This window comes from Gopherus flavomarginatus, chromosome 1 (assembly GCF_025201925.1).
Source record: "Gopherus flavomarginatus isolate rGopFla2 chromosome 1, rGopFla2.mat.asm, whole genome shotgun sequence".
Lineage (NCBI taxonomy): Eukaryota > Metazoa > Chordata > Testudines > Testudinidae > Gopherus > Gopherus flavomarginatus.
This window is the reverse complement of record NC_066617.1, coordinates 369,577,411-369,595,686: the sequence shown is the minus strand read 5'-3', so window position 1 is coordinate 369,595,686 and position 18,276 is coordinate 369,577,411. Positions and strand designations below refer to the sequence as shown.

At 43.3% G+C, this 18,276-nt stretch overlaps 2 protein-coding genes across 2 annotated transcripts; one reads left to right on the top strand and one right to left on the bottom strand.

The window, feature by feature from the left end:
• Positions 1 to 8,121: 8,121 nt before the first annotated feature.
• On the top strand, positions 8,122 to 9,060 carry LOC127056336 (olfactory receptor 52E2-like). Its single transcript, XM_050964103.1, has one exon. It carries the CDS (start codon positions 8,122 to 8,124, stop codon positions 9,058 to 9,060), a length of 939 nt encoding a protein of 312 aa, XP_050820060.1.
• Positions 9,061 to 16,596: 7,536 nt separating this feature from the next.
• On the bottom strand, positions 16,597 to 17,535 carry LOC127044096 (olfactory receptor 52D1-like). Its single transcript, XM_050938570.1, has one exon. It carries the CDS (start codon positions 17,533 to 17,535, stop codon positions 16,597 to 16,599), a length of 939 nt encoding a protein of 312 aa, XP_050794527.1.
• Between the last annotated feature and the right edge of the window lie 741 nt (positions 17,536 to 18,276).

Genomic DNA, 18,276 nt, shown 5'->3' with positions numbered 1-18,276 from the left:
TGCATATAACTGCAGTTGGGTGTGTCCCTGCCTGTGTGAATGCTGCTGAAGGTGTAGGACCAGGAGAGGCTCTGCAGCTTGTCATAGCAGCACATTGAGAGAGGGAGCCCAGGCTGGTCAGTTAGAAGGCTCAGTGGTACCCAGGTTTCAGGTGTCACCCTGGGAGGAATCCGTCACACTTTGCTCATCAGCTTCTTCAATCTCCCATCATATTCTGACACCCCCTTTCCATACTCTCCATCCCCATCCCAAACTGCCTTGATTCCAACAGCACACTGGTCAGCAGTGTCTTCTCCATGCTCCCTAGTCATCCCTGGCTCCCGCAATCTCTGAGCCACCCCATGCTCCTCATAGCTCTTCTCCTGCAGGGGTGAGGTGCCTCTCATCAGGACTGCTCCCTTGGCTTGTGGAGGGGGATCAGCGACTGTGTCTCACCAGTGAGAAATCTCGTGAGTGGCAAATGCCAAGGCATGCACCTGTATAGCCTCTCTTGTTACCAGGGCTGGCTCTAACAACCTCCCCGAGTGCCACGCCGCCCAGCTGTAACACCTCCCTCCGAGCGCTGCCCTGACCCGCTGAAAGAAACAGCCCCTGAGCACCGCCCGGCCGAAACAAACAAAAAAACTTCCAGCGCCGCCCTGGTGAACCAAAAACAAAAAAACCCACCCGAGTGCTGCCCCATCACCTGAAGATTGGCTGCCCCTTACGAGGTGCCGCCCCAAGCACGTTCTTGGTCAGCTGGTGCCTGGAGTCGGCCCTGCTTATTACATCCATACACAGCGTGTGGTGTTTCAAGGACTGCTACACAGGAATATCTCACAAACTGAGAAATATGCAAGTTATAAAATGAGAGCAGGCAACTCTGGGACATGTGATAGCCTGGATAGATATGGCTGCCATGTGCAGGAACCACTGGTAGGTGACTGAAACAGTGGGCCACTGGCACACAAACGTTAAACCCAGGATTCTCAGGACTATTTGCTAGCCGGTTATATTGCTCATTCATAGTGATGGTTGCGCTTTCATTCCGCACTGTAGACACTTTATGGGCTCAAGTCATTATTTTTCTCACCTAAAACGTTCATCCATGGAGTGCCTCACATGAACCTCAGCCTTGTGATATACACACCTCTTTTAATATTGACAAGGTTCTGCAGTCATGTGAGAAATTCTCCCCACAGGGCTTAATTGGATGTGGCAGTGGATAGAAAAAAATGGTTAATTACTCTCACCTTTTAAAAAAATATATATGGCTTATTTCCAGTCAGAATTTCTTTAACTTCAGCTTCCAGCCATTGGATCTTGTTAAACCTCTGTATGCTAGTCTGAAAAACCTATTATTAAATATTTGTTCCCCATGTAGGTACTTACAGACTGTTTTCAAGACACTCATAATGATCTGTGTTAAACTAAAAAGACTGAAATTTGTTGTCTGTCATTGGACTCATAAGATTGAGTCTAATCTTCTTATAATTCTTGTGTTATTATGCAAGGATCATATTGGCTCTTTGGGCCACATGGTCAGGTTAATCTAATTCCCCTTTCACGCCCCCAAATCTTGTTCAGAGTCATTACGTTGCCTATTATAGTACCCCAGCATGTATGCATCAGCTGTATTCTTTGTTCCTAGATGTAGATGTCTGAATAGCTATATTGGAATATATGTCATATGTTTTGACTAAATTTGCCAATCAATCCAGATTGCACTGAATCAGTGACTTGTCCTCTTCATTATTTACAATTCCCCAATTTTTGTGTCCTCTGGAAACTTCACTGATATTCAGGCATGTGGATGATTAGGAGCTAAGTTGTAGATGCATATCTCTGTTTACACTTGTCAGTTAACACCTGTAATTTATGTCTGAGACAAAGTTGGTTGCCAGCAAGAAAGTGTCTCACCAAAAGAATCAAGGGAAATAACAGAGGTACAGGCCTGTAGCCCAAAATACCAAGACCCTAGTGCCCATTTTTTTAGCACAAAGTCATAGCCCAGCATGATAATGTCTGTTTCATAAGAACATAAGAATGGCCAGACTGGGTCAGACCAAAAGTCCATCTAGCCCAGCATCCTGTCTACTGAAAGTGGCCAGTGCCAGGTGCCCCATAGGGAATGAACAGAACAGGGAATCATCAAGTGATCCATCCCCTGTTGTTCATTCCCATCTTCTGGCAAACAGAGGCTAGGGACACCATCCCTACCCATTCTGGCTAATAGCCCTTCATAGACCTATCCTCCATGAACTTATCTAGTCATTTTTTTAACCATGTTATAGTCTTGGCAGAAGGTTCCATGGGGGAAACTTGGCTCCCTTACAACATAGGATTTTCATCGTGGATCAGACCTATTTTCTATCTAGTCCAGTGTCCTCTCTTGACAGTGACAGCCCCAGGGGCTGCAGAAGAAGGTGTAAGAAAACAGCAGTAAGTGGATGGAGGGATGACCTATCAGTCCTGATGGTGTCACCCTAATGCCTAACAACTAGAGATCAATTGTGCCCTGAAACATATGGGCATATAGGTTTTCCATAATGTTTATTTATCTGTAAGAACTGTAACTGGATAGTCTCACTACCTCTGTAAATGTCCAAATGCTTCCTGATTATTGCTTAGCTCATGCTGACAACTACTTTTGGAAAGTAATTCCTCATTAGACATGAACTGAAGAAAATATTCTTCTTTAATCTCCTTTGAATTTGCTACTTTTCAATTTAATTGAATGCCCTCTTGAGAGAACAGTCTTCTGTCCGTAAATGCTTCCCAGTAGCCGTACATCCCAAAGCCCTCCTTATAGCACCACTGCCTGAGCCATCTGTTGATCGCCATAATCTTGTCACACCTTTGTTACCCTTCTCTAGGAACCGGCAGAATCCCACTGAAGATCATCTGAGCCTCGATTTCCTTAAGCGTCTTCCCCAGTCTGGCATAGTCTCCCTTGATACATTGCAGAGAGTATCTAGCCGTATCATTCGTTCCCACATGAAGGACAATCAATGGATTCTTCCCTGCTCCCTCTAGTATCCTTTTCAGCCGCAGGTCCACATCCTGTATCTTAGCACCCGGCATACAGCACACCCTTCTGTTCTCCTGATCAGCTCTAGTGACAGGCCTGTCTATTCTTCTCAGTAAGGAGTCTCCAATCATGTAGACCTGCCTTTTTCTGGTGACAGTGCGCTTCTCCTGTCTATCTCCCGCACCCACCGGCTGCAAGTCCTCTCGATTCCTATTCCCCCTTGCAATCCTCCTGGGGCTTATATTTGGTGTTGCCTCCATTGACTCCTCCACTCCTCTTGCAGGACTATCAGCTCTTCTCTTTTTCCTGGCAAAGTTGTTGCTAGTGTGCTAGGCACTAGGTATTTATGCTAATATATTCCAGCTAGTGCAGATATAGCCAGCTCTATACATAACTTTGCCAGTGTCATGTGATGAACAGTGGATTTGTGAATATCTGCTTTAATACCTGGCCTGACTTTGGTTCACACCTCTGGTTCAGTCCTCAGATCTTGCACCAGTCCTCGGATCTTGCACTGCTCCAGGCTCTCGCTCGCTACCACACTGACGAGTCCTAGGAGAATACCTAAAGCCCCTCTCTTCCCACCCCTCAATGTTGATAACCTAGTTGAAAGGACAGGCATGGTATGACCAGGGCCCATCAGGGGCCACTCTGTTAGGGTGAACTACAAAGAATAGAGCAGGCAACCCTCCAGCAAGCTGGTGGATATTCCAATACTTAGATTTACAAAACCAGCAGAAACAAGCTTCTGTTAAACCTCACTGGTTACTCAGAAGCCCTCAACAGAGTTCTATTAAAATAACTACACCTCAGGCCTTCACCTAGGCGCACAAGTGAAATATGATAAGGATTACTGAAAATCTCATTTCATCATAGGAAAGAAAAGGTTCTCTCAATCTCAAAGGATTGGACACATGACCTCCCAGGTTATTGAATATTCCAAATCTTATCCAAATACAGGCTTACAGCCAATTGTTAGTAATTAGACTAAAATGTATTAAAAGAACCAAGAGAGTGTATAGTTAAAAGATCTGTATACGTACAGACGTGAATTAAATTCTTGAAGTTCAGATACATAGGAGAGATGATGAGCTTTGTAGTTGCAAAGAGTTCTTTGAGAAATAGTCCATAGGTTGTAGTCCAAAGTTTATATTTCAGGGCAGCACAGTCAGAACTGGGATCTCTGCCCTTGTGTCTTAGGCTTCCCCTGCATGAAATCTCAGTTAGATCTGAGTTAAACAGCATCAGGACCCAAGGGGCTTTTATACATTTTCTAGCATCCACTTGCCCATACAGTCCTGGGTAAACAATAGGCTTTAGATGTAACCTTCTGTTTTCTAAACACCACTGGGAATCAGTTACACAGATCAACAAAGGGCAATTTATCCATTAGGCAAACTATCATCACAAACTGCAAAGAGACATATAGACAATGATCTTATTTCACCCAAGAGTCACCTAAATGTTAATATTCCCTTTTGCCCTGACAATTTGAGCCTCTGTTAACAGCAAGTCACTTCTTAGGACGAAGCTCTCCAGAGTCTATTTTCTGCTCTTCCCGCTGCTCACAGAGCAGAGGGAATTGCCTGAGAGTCCTGGCCAACATGAGAGTCCTCAGGGACTGTACAGGGGAATCATAAAGGTTGTTGGACAGCACAACAAGTGTCAGACGACCGAGACTCATACGCTGATTCTCAGGGTCCTGTCTTCCTGTCGCAGTAAGGAGATTTCCTCTCTGCAGAGTGGCATTTTGGTGAGTTGCCTGTTTCTGCATTAAAGTTAGTGCTGAGGGCTCAGGGAGGGCTCCAGGTTTCATATCAAGAACCAGGAATTCACTAGCACAAACATCTTAAATTGCTTAATATTGTCAGAAACACCAAAGGATTTACCTGGAATAACTGAAACTAAAAATGTATTAGAAACAGTTTAGACAAATATTTGTTTGTCAGATCAATTTCTTGTCTCTTACTGTGTTCTTCTATCTGTCTCAGTAACTTCCTTTTTCTGACAGGTTTCAGAATAGCAGCCACGTTAGTCTGTATTCGCAAAAAGAACAAGAGTACTTGTAGCACCTTAGAGACTAACACATTTATTTCAGCATAAGTTTTCGTGGGCTAGTGGGCTGTAGCCCATGAAAGCTTATGCTGAAATAAATTTGTTAGTCTCTAAGATGCCACAGGTTCTCCTGCTCTTTTTCCTTTTTTTTGGTCTATGTGTTTTTTCCTCTGGTTCACTCAAGTGTTCCAATTGAGCAACTTCACCGGCCTCTTAGGAAGTGCAGCCAAGACCTCTGCAGTGGGTATCTGTGTTATCAGATTTTGCACAAGAAGAATGTGATATTACACAGGATTCACACAGTGGAAAGATTCTGCTCTCACATTCTGCCCTCGTTGAGTCACTCCAGATTTACACTAATCTCCCTGACAGCAAAATCTGACCCCTGTGTGTTTTGGAATCTCCATCTTTAATGCCTTGTCTCAGAACACCACATAAATTGGGGGTTTCCTTCAGACTTTTTCAGCACCATAGAGAATAGGGTTCTCTGTAGCAGGATGTGAAGCTGGGCGTGATTTTCACAGCTGGGGGCTGAAATTAAACACTAAGGATGAAATATTGGACCATTGAGTTCAATGGCAGAACTCTCAGCACTGCCCAAGTTCACCCTAAATCCCCAAGAAGGACTTAAATGAATGTCCTGATTCACACCGGCCACGAACCTCCAGTGAGTTCAACTGGAGTTGTCCTGTCTCTGATAAAGATTGGGTGAGCTCATTTGAACCAAAGAGGAGCTGACAGGAGAGTTGCTGAAATCCTTAGACGTTCATAGAATCACAGAAGATTAGGGTTGGAAGAGACCTCAGGAGGTATCTAGTCCAACCCCCTGCTCAAGCAGGACCAACCTCACTAGAACAACCTAGCAAGGGCTTTGTCAAGCCGGGCCTTAAAACTCTAAGGATGGAGATTCCACCACCTAGGTAACCCATTCCAGTGCTTCATCACCCTCCCAGTGAAATAGTGCTAGGTACCCTGGTCCCCTAATCATTTTTGTAACTGAACAATTAGGATAACATTTTTTTCCAGGGAGGAAGGGAGGGTCTGCTTTCTCTGTGGCCCTGGGTCTCTGGGTCTAGACAGGATGAGAAGCATTAAAAGGCAGTTAAAAAATAAAAGTTTGTTTCTGGCTTACAGGAAACAAGTGGTGTTGGTAATCTCACTGTGGGAAGCTGAGAGATGCACAATGTTTATGTGTGTTGGGGTGGGGGGGAGAGGGGGCGTGCAGTATGTATATCACAGTGACACAGGGTCCTGAAACTGGACAAAATAGGGACTGGACATCCTGCCTAATGCACAGAGCAAAGAGGCATAATGAGGCCTGGGATAGAGGGTGTCTCAGACTGTAACGGAATGTGGACCACACTACAGCAGATTGTCTCTCACCAATCCCCCAGCTGGACCATCCCTCCTCCCGTGAGCAGACCCACTACAGTCTTGTGGGAAAGTCAGCAATTACCAACATGGAAAAGCTGCCTCAGGAAGGGGTGTCTAGGTTTCTAACAGGCTGCAATATGTTAAAGCTTTGTGTCATTTTGAGAAAGAGTTACTCACACTCCGACATGCATCGGATGAAGTGGGTATTCACCCATGAAAGCTCATGCTCCAATACATCTGTTAGTCTATAAGGTGCCACAGGACTCTTTGCTGCTTTTACTCACACTGGCTCCTTTTAGTCTCCATGTCCTCTCTGCCTCCCACCGCATCTGTCTCTATTTCCTTCCCTGTACAGCCTGAGCTGCTGCTGCGGTTCCCTTCTCTGGAATAGGTCCCTTCACTGAATAGGTTCCTTTTTCCGGATGCAGGCAGACACTGTGTTTAACCTAGTCTGAGGAGATATTTCTGTGAGCTGCCTCTCTCGGATCTGGCACCTGATTATGGTCCCGGCTGAGGGGTATCACTGTGTGGCAGGGCTGGAAGTTGTGGGGTGGGGAACATACATTGACAAGTGGCCAACACTGGAGGTTTTGTGGCAGGGACTGGGATATATACTGCAGTGGGCAATACTGAGTGTTATGGAAGTGAGGAGAAGAGTGTAGATGGACAAGCAAGCAGTGCTGAGGGTTGTGGGGGTAGGTAGGGAGATCTTTACAGAGAAGCAGGCAGAACTGTGGTTTGTTGGGAGAGGCCGAAGGTGTAAAGTTTCACTATCCATGCACATGTCCAAACCCTTCCTCATTCTAGCTTAGCTCATGGCCTCAAATACATCTTGTGGCAAGGAGTTCCTCAGTCTATTTAGGCATTGAGGGAAGAAAACATTCTATTTTTATCAGTTTCGAATTTGCCACATTTTAGTTTAGTTGAATGTCCTCTTGATCTTGTGTTATGAGGCAGGGAGAATATATTCTCCATCTACTGTACCTGTGGGTATTTTCTCATATTTCCTCTTATTCATCTCCTCTGTAATGTAACAATCCCAGTCTTTTCAACATCTCTCTGTATGAGAGTTTCCCCAGGCCCTTGATCATTCTCCTTGCCCTGTAGATAAACCCTCCAGTCTGCAACATCCTGTGTGAGAAGGTGCCCAATACTACACTAAAGAGACTAGATACAGTAAAACATTGACTGACTGATCTCATGGCATTGTATTTTCTGTATGATTTCCCATCCTGCTGCTCCTGAATCCCAGAGATTTGCTTAGTTTCTATCCGTGCTTGCACTGTGAGCAGAGTTTCACAGAGCTCTGTACCATGACACCCAGCTCCTTGTCCTGAGTTCTTATAGTTAAATCAGAACCTCGTACAGTGTTTTAGGATTTTAAGCTTTTTCCTCCAATGACCATACACTTCACAGTTTATTGACATCGAAATTCGTCTGCTATCTTACTCCCCATTTATTTGGATTTTTCAGTTCCCTTAGGAGACTTCTCTGGACTTGACTCTGAGCTAAATAATATGGTGACACCTGTAAATGTTGGCACTGCACTGATCACTTCCAGTTCTAGATGCTAACTATACAATATTTATCATACTATTTTCTATAACCTCCCTTCGCTGTGCTTCTCTCCCTTCACAGGCACCTGGAGCATTTCTGAGCCCAATCGATGCATTGACCACCTCATGGCAGCTTTCAACATCACCTCCTCCCACCCTTCAACGTTCATCCTAATGGGCATCCCAGGCCTGGAAGTTGCCCACGTCTGGATTTCCATCCCATTCTCTATGTTCTACATTACCAGCCTATTGGGAAATTTCACAGTTCTGTTTGTTGTGTACAAAGAGCAGACTCTCCGCAATCCAATGTACCTGCTGATCTGCATGCTGGCACTCACAGACATTGCCACACCTACCTTCATTGTGCCAAAGATATTGTGTATATTTTGGTTCAATTTGAAAGGCATTACTGTGGGGGGCTGCCTTACCCAGATGTTCTTCCTTCACACTGTTTCTCTTATGCACTCTTCCGTCCTAGTGACAATGGCCTTCGATCGTTATGTTGCCATTTGCAAGCCTCTGAGATACGCCACCATACTCACCAACACACAAATAGCTAAGCTAGGGCTAGTGGGTTTGATAAGAGCTGTTCTCTTCATTATGCCTCTGCCCCTGCTCCTGAGCCGGCAGCCATTCTGTGCCAATCGCATTATCCCCCACACGCAATGTGAGCACATGGCTGTGGCAAAGATGTCATGTGGGGATATTACAGTGAACAAGATATACGGCTTGGTGCTATTCTTCGTTGTCAACATGTCAGACCTGACGCTCATTGCCCTGTCCTATGGTCTGATAATCAAGGCTGTTCTCAGACTCTCCTCCAAGAAAGCCCACCAAAAAGCCCTCAACACCTGTACAGCCCACATCTGTGTGATGCTAACGTATTATACTCCCGGCCTCTTTTCCACCCTGACAAACCAGTTTGGTCAGGGCTTCGCTCCCTACATTCACATCATCTTGGCTGACCTCTATCTCCTCATCCCTCCCCTGCTCAACCCGATCATTTATGGGGTCAGAACCAAAGAGCTTCGTGACAAAGTGGGCAAATACATCTGCAGAAAGTGATCACATGGGATCACTGACTTGAAACCTGTGTGACAAAAAGGAGAAAGTATATCCCCTCATTAATCAAGGGTGCTTTGTCTGAGTTTGGCTGAGCTCAGTGCTCTGGGAAAATTTACCTGATTTTCTATGTCCAACACTTCAGGAATAAACCAAAGACTAACAGTAACAAACTAATTCAATACAAAATGTGGACATTCACTAGCATCATGGAATGCAATTAGAAATAACTAATATGATAATATTATTACTGTTTTTTCAGCATGTAAGTTTGAGGATAATTTGGGGCTATATTTAATGCGTCTTATTGTCATTTTTTTGTGTGAAACACCTGCAGCTCTCAATCAGGATTCAAGTATCTGTACTGGTGTTTGATTTGGAATTTGATTGTCACCTTAGAGGTGTGTTGCTAATGTGGAAAAACTCCTGATAGGACCTGTAAGTTTTCTTTTATTTTTTTAAAATATAAAATCTGTACTAGGTATCTAAAGAAAGCTTTTATTTGTTATTTGATGGGTAGGACAATGTGTGAATAAAAAAAGTTTCATGAAGTAGATTGGGCTACCTTTATGTTAGTTTTTAAGTGATTTGGGGCTATTAATGCAGTTCTCAGCACCTCAAGCTGGGCCGGAGACAGAGCAACAGTGCTGAGGCAGAGGCATGGAGCTGGAGCTGGAGCTGGATCCGATCAGAGCCAGGCGATGGAGCAGCACAAACCATCTGTGACAATGGGGAGCCAAGGCTGAGATACAGTGGGGTGTTGCAGGGACATAGCCAGGACAGTGGATGCCAACCATGCCACAAGTAACACATCAGCTATGTGTGATGCACAACCATGGAGAGTAAGGTGCAGTCTCCATGCAGGAAACATCACCTGATAGGAGACACTTGAAGATCAGACTCGGTGGGGGGACATGGACCCAATGGGAGGGTAGATGCTGGGAAGAAGGACTTTGACATTAGAGTGTGTGGGTTCTCTTGTCCCTCTGTAGCAGTTGGTTGCCACTCTCAGTATCTTGTGGATATTCTTCCACTGTGACTAAACAACAAAGGAAAAGAAGAGGCAAAAAGGCATCTGTTAAAAAGTGGAAGTTAAATTCAATTGAGGAAAATAGAAAAGAGCATAAACTCTGGCAAACAAAGTGTAAAAATAGAATTAGGAAAGCCAAAAAAGAATTTGAAGAACAGCTGGCCAAAGAGTCCAAAAGTAACATCAAGTATTGTTTCAAGTACATCCGAAGCAGGAAACCTGCTAAACAGCAATTGAAGCCACTGCATGATTGAGATGCTAAAGGAGCACTTAAAGACAATGACTTCATGGGCAGAGAAACTAAATTAATTCTGTGCATCAGTCTTCATGGCTGAGGATAAGAGGGAGATTCCCAAATCTGAGCCATTCTTTTTAGGTGAAAAGCTCAGGAACTGTCCCAGATTAGGGGTCATTAGAAGAGGTTTTGGAGCAAATGCATAAATTAAAAAGTAATACATTGCCAAGACCAGTTAGTGTGCTAGAAAGGATACTATTCAACATATTCATAAATGATCTGGACAAAGGGAAAACTGTGAGATGGCAAAGTTTGGAGATGATACAAAACTACTCAAGATAGTTAAGTCCAAAGCAAACTGCAAAGATTTACAAAGGGATCCCAGAAAATTGAGTGACAGGGCAATAAAGTGGCAGATGAAATTCAGTGTTGAGAAATGCAAAGTAATGCACATTTGAAAACATGACCTCAACTCTACATATAACATGATAGGGTCTAAATATGGTGTTAACACTCAAGAAAGAGATTTTGGAGTCACTGTAGATAGTTCTGTGAAAACATCCATTCAATGTGCAGCAGCAGTTATAAAAGTGAACAGAATGTTGTGACTCATTAAGAAAGGGATAGATAATGAAACAGAAAATATCATATTTCCTCTGTGTAAATCCATCGTATGCCCACGCCTTGAATATTGCGTGCAGATCCAGTCGCTCATCTCCAAATAGATATATTGGAATTGGAAAAGGTTCAGAAAAGGGCAACATAAATGATTAGGGGTGTGGAACGGCTGCCATATAAGGAGAGATTGATAAGACTGGGAATTTTCACCTTGGAAAAGAGACGACTAAAGGGAAATATGACAGAGGTCTATAAAATCATGACTGGTGTGAAGAAAGTAAATAAGGAAGTGTTATTTATGCCCTCTCATAGCACAAGAATTAGGGGGGTCACCAAATGAGATTAATAAGCAGCAGTTTAAAGCAAACAAAAGGAAGTATTTCTTCCCACAATGCACAGTCAACCTGTGGAAAACCCATCTCCATTTCTTTCAATCTCTATGCCCATTTGAGGAGGTCTATCCCCACCCTCAGGCTTTCTGTTTGTAGCAGTTTCTGTTTCCACCACTTGTACTTAACTTAATTGACACTGCTGGGGCAAGGCCTTGGCAACCCTGTGGGACAAAGTGCTGCACATATCTGTATTGCATGAAAAAGGAGGAAATTTTTCTTTTACGCCCATCTCTGATTTAATCTCATATCCTGCAAACCTCCTTTGTCTTCTGGAAGTCGCTGGGGTTCCTGCTGTTAGTGTGAGGACAATGTGTGAGTGTGACTTACAGGTTTCAGGCCCTTAAACTGGGAGGTAACTGTAGTGAGGATAGGCTCTGCCCTTTCCATCCTCCCCCACGCCCAATGCCTTAGTGGCCTATAAATAGGCTTGGAGAATTCAGTTTTTATAATTGATGGGTAATATCGAGGGTTTATCTTTTAGCTTTTTTGTATTTGTATAATTTTTAATGTTCACAGTTGTGGGAAGTATTGGGGGGAGGGCAGATTATTTTCTTTAATGACAGGAGAATTTGAGATTCAAAGAGTTCAAGCTTTCAAGCTGTTAAAATACAAACATGTGACAAATGTCTCGCAACTTAGTGGTTTTTCAGGTGCTTTTGATATTTCAGGAAACTTGGAAGGAAATAAAATGTCACCAGTACCTAGATATCAATTGTGCTAAACAGGAAACGAAAAGCTGAGGTAATGATTAAAATCAAGAAAGGTGCAGATACAATGAAAAAAACTATTTGTAGACTGTGAATGGCAACGCATGCAGTGGTAACGAGATGGTCACTGTAGAGACCTCAGAGCAGAAATGCATAGGTGAGCCGCTATTCAATATCCAATAATCATTGTGTGCCCCTCCCCCACCACCCCTGCTGTTCAATGGTCCTGTATGAAGTTGTATTAGATAGAGGAAGCCTGCTTGTGACTTTTTACACAATTTTAGGGAACTGGGCCTGAGGCTCTTTTGTATGTTCTGCTTTGTGTGTTACTGTGTGTTCACCTCAGGCCAGACCCACATAGACATCGTACCAGGTGCAGGCTTTATTCTGTAAACAACATAGAACAGGATTACAGCCCAGCAGCCTCCTCGCTGCTTGTCTGCTACAGTCAGTGCTGAGACCCCCCTGCTGGGAGAGCACAGGGTACATTGTACAACACAGCCCCCCTTACAAACCTCTTCTAACTCCCACAGTAACTAACCCCCCTTCCAAAAAACAAGTCCACATTCTCCTTCTGTGTCATTTAAACTCCTCTCAGGGTGTGGTCCATATTGGTCCTACCTGTAAAGAACATAGAACAGGATCATAGAATGAAATGAAAAATATTGGAATGATAAAGGTGATGCTTTAGCTAAATTAGCAGCAAAAGAACTTTTGAGAGTTATGGTAATTACTAGAGTTCAAGCCATGAAACAGGAGATTAAACCTGGGAGAGATAAAGGGGATACCTTATAAACGTCACATTCCCTCAAGGAATAGAGAATATTCTCTTTAACGCAAAACAATTTGGAATATGACCTAACCTGCAAGAGGACGTAGAAAACTTTGTTAAAAACTGCATAAGATGTGCAGCAAATTGAACAGACCATGAAATTCAGGACCCTTGTTGCACCAAAGAATTGTGGGGCTATTAAGTACAATACAGGTTGATTCTATTGATGAATTGCCTAAGATCCAAAAGGGGGATTAGTATTTATTAGTGATAGTAGATACTTTTCTATCTTGGGGGAGGTGTTTCCCACCAAAAATGGTACTGCACACACTATTGCCGAGAAGGTGTCAGAAGAAGTGTTTAGTAGATATAGGTCTCCAAAAATAATTGAATCAGATAATGGGCCACATTTTATAGGACAAGTTATTAAACATTTATTACAAACTTTAGGAATAAAACAACAACTACATGTCCCCTATCATCCTCAATCATCAGTGACAGTGGAAAGGACTAATCGAACTATTAAACAAGCTCTATGCAAAGTAGCGTAAGAAACTGGCAAGGATTGAGACGATAAATTACCAGTGGTGTTGGCAGCCATCCGAAGTTGTGATCGATTTGGTACTGGTTACCACGCTTATCACATTTTCTTTAGAAGGCCTATGAGATTGTGGAACCCTTTATTAAATCCAGAAGAAGAAGGAGAGGTGTCAGTTATTCAATAGGTAAGGGAGTTACCAATAGAATATAAGAAAATGGAATTTAAACTGAATGACACCACTGAAAAAGCAAAGGACTATGTGGAGTGTGCTGGCAGCTTCTGCCCAGGGGCTCAGAGGCCAGCCCCTGGCCCCACCGTCGGCCCCTCTGCAGACACTCAGGTTCCTAGCCTTTGGCCCCAGGTCCCTATCAGCCCCCTCTGCAGCTGCCAGGGTCCCAGCCACTGGGCTCCACTCCTGGCCCTGACTCGTGGCTCTGCAGCCTCCCCCAGCTCTGGTTCCAGCCTGGGCCAATGAGGGGCATGGACGGGAGTAAAGTCAGGGCCAGGAGGGAGCCAGCGGCAAGGAAACTGGCATTCCAGAGGGGCCAGCAGATGGGACCTGGGGAGGACAGCTGGGACCCCGAGCACTTCAGAGGGGCAGGCCGGTGTTGATCTCCCCTGGTCTGGCAAATTCTCCGGTTCAGCACAGGTCAGGTCCTGAGGGTGCCGGACAAGGGAGGTAAAACATATATATGTTTCATATCACTTTTAAACAAAACGTTTATTTGTAGATAATCCAAGCATGACACCCAGATGTACAGAAACTATTTTTCTTAACCTGTATACTATGTACATTTTTTAACATTAGCTTTAATTAAAAAAATTGGTTTATCAAACTGATCAACTGATCAAGAAGTCATCAAGAACACAGGGACTAATGGAAAGACACCTTGCTTCAGAAATCTGCAGTTTCTTCTCGTACTGTTGGAATTATGGTGAAGCCAAGTGCTAGGTTGACAATTAAATAGGTCAGATGATGGTGAGAGAGAGGGAACTTAGCGATGGAGCAGTGCCTGGTGATGGAGTGATAAGACATTAGGTGTGAGGCACTTCTAGCTGTTGCCTGATCTTTAGCTTATGTATTAATATTACTTAAGAATCCCCAGTTATCACTTTTAGGATTTATTAATTTAAAGGTTGATGGTTTCTTGTCCCCAAATCAGGTCCAGTTTTATTTAAATTATTATATAGTTGAGAACCTTGATGTGCACAGTTACAACACTCACACTATACGAACTCTTTATATTTAATATAGTTTATTAATACATTTAGCACAGTCACAAACACCCCAGTTTAACAAGATAGATAGAGAACATACGTCTGCACTTCCATAGACTCACATCATCCCTTGTAAAACAACCTGAAGTGTTATCCATCATCTTCCTCATCACCTTCCCCATCCTCACCAATGTCCATCATTCTAGCACCTTTCCTCCTACTGCCCCTAGGCTGGGATGCCACTTTGATAATATGTTATGCTGACGCCATTATGTTTGATGCATATTCAGTAGGGGATTTCCCCCCTTTTCCTTATTTGTATTTCCTCACCTTACTAATGTTGAAGTGTTTTTTTTTCCCGTATAGGTCAGTATATCATTGATCTCTACTTATTATCAATTATGTCAATTCATTACCATGGCCCTTTTCTGGTTAGGTATCACATTTGTTATTTCTGTCCTAACCACTCATTTCAGTCTGGCCTTAACTGGATATTTTGTTTTTTTCCAAGTTGTGATGTGTCTGTTAGAAAGGAATGAACTTAGGAAAGCCCCTATGCCAATCTGCTTTAGCACATCATATGTGGACCTTATGCTTTAGCCATCACCTTCTATCTAGGTGAAAGGTCCTGAACATTTGTGAGCCACCTTTGCTATCTGGGTGAAAGGAACCAGACATGTGTATGCTAATTTTACCTTAGCTCAACATACAGGATGTAGCCCATAAGTTCCTTCTGTTGCAGCAAAACCACTTTAATATAAATGTATTATAGCCTACTATAATAAAAGAAATAATCAAAACCATAAAGAAATATGAAATTTGGAAGAAAAGATATCTCAATAGTCGAGCAAGCAGGTTAACCCTATAGGCTACATGCCCCATTTTATCGGCGTGATTTGTAAAATGAATCCCATCATACAGGAGGGTCAGGCATTTGTAGGGATAGTTTCATCGTTATTTTCTGCCTCTGAGGGTGAAGGAAGAATATCATAAAAATGGACCCTGGTGTGTTTTTGGAAGGTGTACCATATATACAGGCACCATCATCAGTGTTTGGTACCTATCTAGGTCTTTGAGGTTTTTGCTTATATTCTTTGAATTTACACTAGTTGCATTAAAAATAATTCCTATTGTAATTTCTGGAACAATAATCCATCCTTTTACTTCAACCTCTACATTAGGAATTGTTGAAGACTTATTACTCTTATTCATGAATTGGGTAATAGCTTGTTTGGCTTTATCCATCTTGTTAGTAATTTCTGTGAGGTGCTTCTTCTTAAGAGCCAACAATAACTTTAACTGTAACCCTAGCAGGGGAATATAGACAAGAAAAGTGGGTGTACTTTGGATAGTTAAATCCTGACAGGCTGGATTAAACTGGATGATGATGATGATGTTTTTAAAGGTGGGAATAAGGAAAATTACATGATTCCCTAACAAAGTAGATTGCCTCGGAGTAAAACAAATTTGAGACTGTGAAAGGACATTGCAAGGGACCATACTGCTACCTTTTTGATTGGTTGCCATGCAAAATTGGCTGTTTCCAGCATAGGTCACTCTCTTCATCAGAGCCTTACACTTGGTCCGCCTGACTGGGAATTATAATGATTAATTCTGTAAATCCTCTCCCTATAGGGCACACAGAACGGTGTCTGTCTCAAACACATTACACCTACGGATGTGCTGAGGCCCTTAACCTCTATTTTCAGCTCCCCAAATATTTGGTGTTTTCCATTGGCCTGTTAGTCTGTACTTATCTTATTGTTTAAAGATTATAGGCCTCAAGACTTATGTTAACTTCCTAAATCTAATATCTTGCAGAATAGAGGTCTGTAGGTTTCTTGCATTACTATGAAATCTAATGAAAAGCAAAATATAATGCAAAGCAGTGAATATAATAGAATTGGGCTACAGAACTTCCACAATGGTGAGCTCTGCCAAACTGGGAAAGAAGACCCTTCATTAATGAGAAGATATCCTATCCCCCTCTTGTTACATAGGGTTTAAAGTCAATGGTCCTAGCTGATCACCTTCTGCAGGTGAATTTGCCCACTTTGTCACGAAGCTCTTTGTATTTGACCCCATAAATGATAGGGTGGAGTATGGGAGGGATGAGGATATAGAGGTTGGCCAAGATGGCGTGAATGTGGGGAGCGATACCCTGACCAAACCGGTGAGTCAGGCTGATGAGAAAGCCAGGACCATAAGATGTCAGCATCACACAGATGTGGGCTGTGCAGGTGTTGAAGGCTTTCTGGTAGGATTTTTTGGAGGAGATTCTGAAGACAGCCCTCATGATCAGACCATAGGACAGGGCAATGAGTGTCAGGTCGAACCCGATGACTACAAACACTATAAAAAAACTGTACATCCTATTCACTGTGATGTCCCCACATGATGTCTTTGCCACAGCCATGTGCTCACAGTGTGTCTGGGCTATAATGCGGTTGGCACAGAATGGCTGCCTGCTCAGCAGCAGGGGCAGAGGAAACATGAAGATAACAGATCTGATCAAACCCATGAGTCCTAACTTAGCTATTTGTGCATTGGTGATGATGGTGGCATATCTCAGAGGGTTACATATGGCAACATAGCGATCAAAGGCCATTATCACGAGGATGGCTGACTGCATGAAAGAAACCATGTGAAGGAAGAACATCTGAGTGAGGCAGCCACCCACTGTAATGTCTTTCAAATTTAGCCAAAATGTACACAGTGCCTTGGGCACGATGGAGGTAGACGTGCTGAGGTCTGTAAGCACCAGCATGCAGAGGAGCAGGTACATCGGCTTGTGCAGAGTCTGCTCTTTCCCTACAACAAAAAGAAGAGTAATATTTCCCAAAAGGCTGATAATGTAAGAAATAGAAAAAGGGATGGAAATCCAGATGTGTCCAGCTTCCAGGCCAGGGATACCCATTAAAATGAATGTTGAAGGGTCAGATGAGGTGAAGTTGAAAGTTGCCATGAAGTCATCAATGTGTCAGTCTAATTCAGAAATGCTCAAGGTGCCTGTGAAGGGAGAGAAGCCCAGTGAGGGCGGGTTACACACTTCATACAACAATTGGTATGGTAAGTGTTTTACAGTTATTAACTATCTAGAAAGGAGATGAGCAGTGAAGTGGCAACATTTGCAGGTGGCACCAGATTATGTAGGTCATAGTCAAATCCAGAGAAGTCCCCAGAGGGAGCTTATCAAGCCAGGTGAATGGGCAGCAGGATAGCAGATGGATTGTACTGTCAAAAACTGCAACATGTATGCTCATTCGAGGGAAAAGCTCGAACTCCTCAAATACTTCACAAGGTTCCAATTTTACTGTGTGACAGGGACCTGGGCTTCACGGTACCCAGGTCTGTAAACCCATTCTCAAAATGCACACAGGAACAGAACCTAAGCAGAGACATTGGATTCCAATAAGAGTGGGATGGAGAATCATACAGAAAATACAGTGCTAGGAGATTGATCAGTCAGTCAGTGCTTCACCCTCCTCTAAACTCCTCTGTGTCGTATAGGAGTGCAGAGGCAAGATTAGAAAAGCAAAGGCACAAAATGAATTCAAACTAGCTATGGGAATAAAGGGAAACAAGAAGACTTTTTATCAATACATTAGAAGCAAGAGGAAGACTAAGGACAGGGTGGGCCCACTGCTCAATGAGGAGTGGGTAACAGTAACGGGAGACTTGGAAATGGCAGAGATGCTTAATGACT